The sequence below is a fragment of the Melanostigma gelatinosum genome, assembly GCF_949748355.1.
Source record: "Melanostigma gelatinosum genome assembly, chromosome: 14".
Lineage (NCBI taxonomy): Eukaryota > Metazoa > Chordata > Actinopteri > Perciformes > Zoarcidae > Melanostigma > Melanostigma gelatinosum.
The window spans coordinates 829,523-838,285 of NC_136647.1; the positions used below are offsets into that span (position 1 = coordinate 829,523).

Consider the following 8,763-nt stretch of genomic DNA (forward strand, 5'->3'; position numbering starts at 1 on the left):
TTTCACGCATCTTAGTGTGGACTGAACTTGAAGGCGTCTGAAGGGTAATTGAGCCGGGACTCGTGATTCCTCCTGGAAAAACAAGTGAGAGCCTTTCAGGCGGGCCGGGGGCCGGGAGCCCGGGGGCCGGGGGGCCGGGAGCCCGGGGGCCGGGGGGCCGGGAGCCCGGGGGCCGGTGGCCGGGCTCAAGCAGCCGAACCAGTTCTGAAGCCAAAGTCTGACAACACATATCTGAGGAGGTGTGAGTAAATATATATAAGTGTGTATTTTATAACTTTGCTTCTCATATTTTGACTTTAATCTCATAGTTATCATTTTTTTCAGATTTCTTTTCAGAATAAATACTGTATATCTCATAATTATAACTTGTATCTGATGATAATATTTTGTATTTCATTGTGATTTTTAAATTATAACTTTTAATATCATAATTATAATGTTTTATTTAATATTATAACTTTTTTTTATCTTATAATTATAACTCTTTAATCTCATAATGACTTTATATCTCATAATAATTGGTTTTATATCTCATAATAATGACTTTATATCTCATAATAATGACTGACCATGGGAACATTTATATTATACATCCATTTATTCGTAATGTAAATATTTTAATAATTAACTTTTCATCTTATTTTGTTCTTTTACTGCGTAAACAAGCCTTCACACTTTTCTGCCAAGCATTACGTAATGACACGACTCCACTCTCTGATTGGCTGAGCGCCCTGTCAATCTGTGACGCACCGTCCAATGAGAGCGGGGCGGCAGTGTGATACGAACTGGCAGCCGCCATGTTGTTGTATCTCCGGTTGGCTAGGAGCGACGTCCGGTAGTAAACACAGTAGATGACGTTACAGTTCACGGGAAACGGACCGCAGCTGGAAGCCATGAGCCGTCCCTCCTCAGCCGGAGCCGGTGGTGGAGGACTCGGTGCCGGGAAAACAGGCGGAGGAAAGCACGGAGGAGCCGCCGCTCAAGCAGCAGCAGCGGCGGCGGCGGCTGTGGCGGCAGCAGCAGCCGCCGGTGTGAGCTCCGTTGTCGGCGTGAGCTCCGTGGTCGGGTCGGTGTCCGCTGCTCCTTCCTCCGTCACCGTGTCCCTGCAGTCCCCGGAGCTCACGGCGCTGTTCGAGTGCCCGGTATGCTTCGACTATGTCCTGCCGCCCATCCTGCAGTGCCAGGCGGGTCACCTGGTCTGCAACCAGTGCCGCCAGAAGCTGAGCTGCTGTCCGACGTGCCGAGGCCCGCTCACCCCGAGCATCCGGAACCTGGCGATGGAGAAGGTGGCGTCCACGCTTCCGTTCCCCTGCAAGGTAACACGCGCACATACGCACGCGGCCACCGGCCAACCGACACAAGACGAGCTAACTGCTCTGCTTCTGCGCACTTCTTTCACTCAACTTCCTCGTTCTGCGACACAACGACAGGTGTGTGTGTGTGTGTGCGCGCGTGTCCTGTGACGTCACAGCCACAGAAAAAGGACCCAAAACATTGTTGTTGTCTTTTGAGTTTTTATATAAATAAAAGTTGAATAAAATAGATAAAAACACTGATGATCAATAAAGATCTTCATGAGTTATGTTTCTATCCAGATATATAAAACAATAAATATAATGTGTTTAACTTGTTTTGTGAGGGAGATTATAATCCAACATACTGTGGTGGGAAGTAACTTTACCACTAAAGTACTACTACTACACTTAAGTACACATTTCAGGTTCTTCCATGTACTTTATACTTCTCCTCTAGTACATCTCAGAGGTACATGTAGTACTTCATACTGTACTACATCTCAGAGGTACATGTACTTTATACTGTACATCTCAGAGGTACATATTGTACTTTATACTGTACACCTCAGAGGTACATGTAGTACTTTATACAATACTACACCTCAGAGGTACTCCAGTTTTGAATGCAGGACTTTTTCTAGTATTGGAGTCTTCTCACACTGTAGTAGTACTTGTACCACAGAAAAGGACACGGCTCATTGGATCATGAACAGCTCTGGGATCAGCTGCTCATGTTTCTGTTTAACTTTAAGAAGCTATTTGTTACTGGTGGTGTAACGGATCACAGATCACTCCTCGCGGTTGGGATCACTTAAACCGTGCATTAACTGAGTGTAATCATCATCGTGTGTAATAAAGCTCTACTGCTGCTGTTCCTCTTCAAGTAACAAGACCCTGAATATCAATGCAGAGTCAGTGAACAGGTAGAAAGCAGTGGTGTGTTCAGTGAACGCAGCGTGTTAGAAGCATTTAACGGTGAAAGTCACAGCGAGCGGAGGAGCGTCGGAAGCTCCCGGCGTCATTTAAGTCACAAGTTTATAAAGAGGGATGAGGGAGGTGGAGAAAACCATTACAGTATGGAGGCGATGGTTAAAGAGAGAGACATACGGCATCACACTTTGAAGCGCCACAATCCTGGTCTGTCACAACAACAACAACAACAAGGTATCATTGCGGCATTTAAGAAAGCGTTTGTGGCAGAATCAGCCCGGGCTAAAGCTATCACAACATCTACTGAGCTCTTTATTGCTGCAGACAATGTGGAAAACAAAGGTTTTCAAACTGGTGAAAGTCTTGAGCCACGCTACGAAATCCCCTCACGCACCCACTGAGTATGAAGATCAGACAGGTGCTGTAGACACGCCCCCTCTGTGAGAGTCACACAGACAGGTGCTGTAGACACGCCCCCTCTGTGAGAGTCACACAGACAGGTGCTGTAGACACGCCCCCTCTGTGAGTCACACAGACAGGTGCTGTAGACACGCCCCCTCTGTGAGAGTCAGACAGGTGCTGTAGACACGCCCCCTCTGTGAGAGTCATACAGACAGGTGCTGTAGACACGCCCCCTCTGTGAGAGTCACACAGACAGGTGCTGGAGACACGCCCCCTCTGTGAGAGTCACGCAGACAGGTGCTGTAGACACGCCCCCTCTGTGAGAGTCACACAGACAGGTGCTGTAGACACGCCCCCTCTGTGAGAGTCACACAGACAGGTGCTGTAGACACGCCCCCTCTGTGAGTCACACAGACAGGTGCTGTAGACACGCCCCCTCTGTGAGAGTCACACAGACAGGTGCTGTAGACACGCCCCCTCTGTGAGAGTCAGACAGGTGCTGTAGACACGCCCCCTCTGTGAGAGTCACACAGACAGGTGGAAGAGGGAATTGTTACAAATGAATTCAATAAATAATATATAGTTTATCTTAATTGTTGAAGTAAAATGATTTCTAATCAGTTTCAAGACCAAGAAATCAAAAATAATTTGTTTTGGAAAGCAAATAAAGTTAATAACTTAATAACCTTTGTCATTACTGAGAAGTTAATTTATTAACTTTGACCAACTAACAACAGGAAGTGACACGTTCAACTGTATATATATATATATATATATATATATATATACATACATACATACATTTTACCTTGAAGTACAAAGCGATATATCAACAATGTTTATCATTATTACAGTTGAACGTGTCACTTCCTGTTGTTAGTTGGTCAAAGTTAATAATGTAAATGTGTGTGTGTAAATGTGTGTGTGTAAAAGAAAACTCAAAAAAATATCAGTGTAAGGAACATTTCATATTCATCATATTGCACGCAGATATATTGCACATAAGGGCATTAATTCATTTGCACATTTAAGGTTTCATTCATTCATACAACATCAGTACATCACATATCCATGACACTAATACATAACCCAGGTTCAACTATCTGTGTGGACAGCAGCCATCCCTTCATGTGCTTTTTGAAAGTGCTGAGGTTTGGGCACTCCCTAACGAGGATGGTCACGTGTTCAGAGGGCGCCGCCTTTGACGGACAGAAGCGTCTGTGTGGGCCGACAGTCTGTCGGAGGCTCTGGTGACTCTAGTCGCAGCGCTGCAGACGGGTCTCTGATGTACTCGTTCAGCGGAGGAGGAGCCGGAACATTTAGGACTTTGTAAATGATGCTGGCTTCTTTAAGGCTGATACAACTTAACAACTCGTGTTTGTTCAGGATGTGGCAGTGATGATGGGTTGGCGGTTTCTTGTTTGAGTGTTTCTGTGCACGTGAGTGACCAGCTGGTCACTCACACCAGATTATGGAAGAAGTGTTCAGATCCCTTCATGAAGTACTCGTACCACGCCGTGAAGTACAATAATCAGTCATGTCTGTAAGTACATTACAGCCAGTACACACTGAACTACACAGGCACGACTTTAACCACATGAAGCTGATAGTACTTGTGTACTTGTACCTGTGTCCCCAGTACTCGGCGGCCGGCTGTCTCCTGTCCCTCCACCACAGTGAGAAGCCGGACCACGAGGAGGTGTGCGAGTTCCGTCCGTACACCTGTCCGTGTCCTGGAGCCACCTGTAAGTGGCACGGCTCCCTGGAGGCCGTGATGCCTCACCTGATGCACGCTCACAAGTCCATCACCACGCTGCAGGTGAGCTAGTAGTACTTCATATCGGCTACTTCAAGCTTCTGGCTGTTGGTTCATGACCTTCAGCGAACTATTTCAAACATTCAAACATTCTCCACTAACTATTGGACGCGGTCAGCATGTGACCGTTAAGACTTCTCTGCTGGTCTGTCGACTCGATTTGACTCTTTTCTTTTTGGGAATATTTTATTTTTCCAAGTATTTTAAGAATGCAAGAGAGCATACAGAACACAGTACATCAAACATCACAACAAATGACATAAGTTAAGAAAGGAAAAACACAATGAAGTGCATAAAGTGACAGCACAAAGAGACTGCAATGACACGGTGCATATTGTGAATCAGAGCTCTAGATTTGACTCTTAATCTCAACACAAAGTGTTTATTTTTCAGGTTGTCTGAGCTCCAGTTCTTCAGTTTGAGGAGCTGAAGCTGGTTAGATTTCCACCGTGTCTCCGTGTCTCTGCAGGGCGAGGACATCGTCTTCCTGGCGACGGACATCAACCTGCCGGGCGCCGTGGACTGGGTGATGATGCAGTCGTGCTTCAGCCACCACTTCATGCTGGTCCTGGAGAAGCAGGAGAAGTACGAGGGCCACCAGCAGTTCTTCGCCGTCGTGCTGCTCATCGGCACCCGCAAGCAGGCCGAGAACTTCGCCTACCGCCTGGAGCTCAACGGCAACCGGCGCCGGCTCACCTGGGAGGCCACGCCGCGCTCCATCCACGACGGCGTGGCGGCCGCCATCATGAACAGCGACTGCCTCGTGTTCGACACCTCCATCGCACACCTGTTCGCCGACAACGGCAACCTGGGGATCAACGTCACCATCTCCATGTGCTGAGAGAGAGAGAGAGAGAGAGAGAGAGAGAGAGAGAGAGAGAGAGAGAGAGAGAGAGAGAGAGAGAGAGAGAGAGAGAGAGAGAGAGAGAGAGAGAGAGAGAGAGAGAGAGAGAGAGAGAGAGAGAGAGAGAGAGAGAGAGAGAGAGAGAGAGAGAGAGAGAGAGAGAGAGAGAGAGAGAGGTCACCTTCCTCATGCGTTCACATCAAACACGGAGACGATCTTCTTTAAATACAAAGTCAAAGCAAAGACCTGATTGGACGGGAGAAAGTCGCCTCGTTTCCATATTCAGGTGAAATATTTCGAGAAATCGACGTTGTTGAATCAGAAATATTTTGTTAATAGTTATGTTGAGTGTTGATGGAGATGCTACATTGTTAGCCTAGCACTGATGGATCTTTAGTGTTGGTACGGTAGTAAACTGCTGACGTGTGGTTTATTGGACGCAGTGAGAACTCCTCCTGATGATGTCATGAAGCAGACAAGAGTTTAGTTTCCTGGATATCTGGTTCTTAAACAAGTGATCCTGTGAATAATGTGACGCCAACATTTAGCTTTGTTGTGAACGCAGCATGAAGGATGAAGACGCTAGAACGTGACCACGACATGAGGATGGGCTTCTATGAACCGTTAACGTAACAGTGGAGCCAGAAACAAACGGCTGCTGGCTGTTAAAGTGCAGCAGAACAATGTGAATAGTTCAGAGTGGAAGGTTGCCGGTTCGAATCCCTGCAGTGACCGGCGGCTGCAGCTGGTCTCTCACATTTCGGAGTCAGTGTCTGGACTCTGAGGACCAGCTGAGCTTCTGGAGTCCTCTTCACACTTTAATCTTTAATCTCAGATAAAAGTCGTCCGTTCAGCCGCCAGCGCCTTAACTTTTTCTACCGTCTTCTTCTTCTTCTTCCTGTTGGAGTCACAACATGAACTCATGACAGAGAAATGTATTTAGAAACATTCCTCGTCTGTAAACCGTTGTAGCAAACGGAGCAGGAAGAACCCGACTTCAGCAGATACCTCTGACCTCTGACCTCCAGCAGTTTCCTCCGTGTTTGTTGATCTTCACTGCTGCTTTCTGCTGAAACTAGTTCAAATGAATTCATTATAATCATAAATAAATGTCTTAAGTAGGAGTTCAACATTTTATTTCACGTCGGTAATTCTGAGATAATTTCCAACAGTTCCAATAATTCAATTTAACAATAATTACAGTTAAAAATGGATAAAATGTGTCATTAACTGTGTGAACATACAAATGTAAATAAGAGAACCAATTCACCAAAAACCGTGCTAACTGCTAACGGGCTCGCTAACGAAGTGGCGATGATTATTATTGTTACGGGTTTAATAACATCAGTTCAAGAAACACTGAGCTGGAAGCTTGTAAAACGCCGTTACAAGTTAATTAGCTCGCTAGCTAGCGACCGTTACATGTTAGCTCGCATTAGCTAGCGACTGTTTTTCATTAGCTAGCTAGCAACCGATGATAGAACAAGTTAGAAATATATAATTAGTGTCTTTATTGTTAATTTCACTGATGTAAACAATAATAGACTTTAGACAATTTTAAAGCTTCATTAATTTATTATTAATTATAATTTATGGTTTTAAAAGCCTCGTTTCATTTTTAAAGTGTTTTAATCGAGTTTTTGGTTGTAAAAGTGTCTAAATTGTCTGTTGAAATGAGGGCTTATTATTAATACTGAATAATAAACACGGAGGAAACGCAGCTCTGATAATCACTTCCACTTTACAGCCACCGACTTTCTACGAGATGTTTAACGATATTGTAAATGAAGTCATAACGACGGTATATTTTATAAGAACTGCTCCGTTTATTGTATTTGTGTTCTGACAGTTTGTTGATTCTGCTGCTGAGACGATGATAAATAAAGACGAAGACGAGAGTTCACATAACTAACGTTCACTTTTTATTGTTGACATGAAACTCCTTGAATCATCGGAACTGTTCATGAGTCAAAACTACGGCTCCCAGGATGCATTTCACCAACACACCAATCGGGGTCACATTCTGCTACATGTGATGCTAACGGCTAGCTGAATTTAGTAACGTATCCCCATGGCAACAGCAGCTGAGGCTCATGGGTATTGTAGTATTTAGAGTCGTCTGGTTTCTCAGAACAGACTTTTAGTGAAGGTAAATTATCCAGGAGGGAAACGTGTTTGTTAATATTCTGTAAACAAGCTGCCGGATCAGAACTCTGTGCTAAGCTAACGAGGCTATCAGCTAATCTCATTACTGCTTTAATTAGTAGGAAATATTCTATTTTAGCTCCGTTATTCCAAGAAGTTTCAACGTAAAGTAGTAAAACAATTTGTCCAGTTAACGTCAACGTATAAAACAATGATAGAACATTTTATTAATTTCTTAGGTCATTCATATTTTACCTACAATTTTTATCAAATCTCAGTTCTTTCAGGAAAAGTCTCAAATTCCACAAATGCAGAATTTCAGCATCAGAAATAAATCGGAGACAAAATCCACAAAAACATTCAAGTAATTTGGCCCAAAACACAACAAAGGGAACAAAAATGACCCTAAATTAAATATTGTATTTGCCCCCGACAGCATTGATTGGCTTGAAGATTAATATTTACCGAGTTAACGAGTGCAGATAATTGAACGCGTGATACATGAAGACGTTTATTTTGTTCTCAGCGTTGTGTGATGTTTGAGTGATTCTCAGTGAGGAGACATTTTAGGACGGTCAGTGTTTATTATTATTATAATAAGTCACAATGATTCGGCTTACAACACAAAAACAAGTCGTTTTCAGGAATAGTTTGACATTGAGAATTGTGAGCGACTGAAACCTGTCGTCTGTTGGGTTTGTCTCATCTGGGCTTCTGTAGAAGAGCCTCATATGTAGCTCTAAACAGGTAATGCTAAGCTAACGATACACAACGTGATTATACATTCATTATATACGTAACATGTTAGCCTGTTCCTTTAACCTCTGATGTTCAGTCAGTTTCTGATCAGATGAATCATGACGTCGTAGTTTAATGATTTACATATTTAATGAGCGTTGTTGTTCTAACAAAGAAATAAGATGTTCAGCCAGCAGTCACACGTTTCCACGGTGACTATTAAGACTCAAGACATTTTTATGTTTTATTAAAAAAAACATTTGACAAAAAAAAAAATTAAAAACGAATTTGTTTCTCTTCAGCGGCCATCTTGTTCTGAGACAGTGATGTCCATCTGTCTGTCCCGTCTCTCTCTTCTGTCTCTCTCCCTGTCTCGGTTCCTCCTCCTGTCTCCCTCTGTCTCTCTTCTATTGTCGTCTCTGTCGCGGTCAAACTCTCTTTTTCTCTCAAAGTCCCTGTCTGTCTCCTTCCTCCTGTCTCCCTCTGTCTCCCTCTCCATCCTCCTGTCTCTGTCTGTCTCCATCCTCCTGTCTCCCTCTCTCTCCCTGTCTGTCTCCTTCCTCCTGTCTCCCTCGCCTTCCCTCCTCCTCTCC

At 44.2% G+C, this 8,763-nt stretch overlaps 2 protein-coding genes across 2 annotated transcripts in view; one reads left to right on the top strand and one right to left on the bottom strand.

The window, feature by feature from the left end:
• Positions 1-567: 567 nt before the first annotated feature.
• On the top strand, positions 568-7,186 carry siah2l (seven in absentia homolog 2-like). The gene is made up of 3 exons (XM_079282860.1): positions 568-1,316; positions 4,267-4,446; positions 4,913-7,186. Exons 1-3 carry the CDS (start codon positions 852-854, stop codon positions 5,282-5,284), a joined length of 1,017 nt encoding a protein of 338 aa, XP_079138986.1. The 5' UTR covers positions 568-851; the 3' UTR covers positions 5,285-7,186.
• Positions 7,187-7,812: 626 nt separating this feature from the next.
• rbmx2 (RNA binding motif protein X-linked 2) overlaps positions 7,813-8,763 on the bottom strand; it is a 4,286-nt gene continuing 3,335 nt past the window's right edge. The window contains exon 6 of the mRNA XM_079282862.1: positions 7,813-8,763. This exon is cut by the window's right edge and continues 196 nt beyond it. Coding sequence (XP_079138988.1) covers positions 8,469-8,763 — 295 coding nt within the window. The 3' untranslated portion in view covers positions 7,813-8,468.

Excerpts from the sequence above, each read along its gene's own strand:
- siah2l (XM_079282860.1), top strand. The coding sequence starts at position 852 with ATGACGTTACAGTTCACGGGAAACGGACCGCAGCTGGAAGCCATGAGC. Across the intron at positions 1,317-4,266 it reads CGCTTCCGTTCCCCTGCAAG|TACTCGGCGGCCGGCTGTCT; the intron begins GTAACACGCGCA and ends CTGTGTCCCCAG. Across the intron at positions 4,447-4,912 it reads AGTCCATCACCACGCTGCAG|GGCGAGGACATCGTCTTCCT; the intron begins GTGAGCTAGTAG and ends GTGTCTCTGCAG.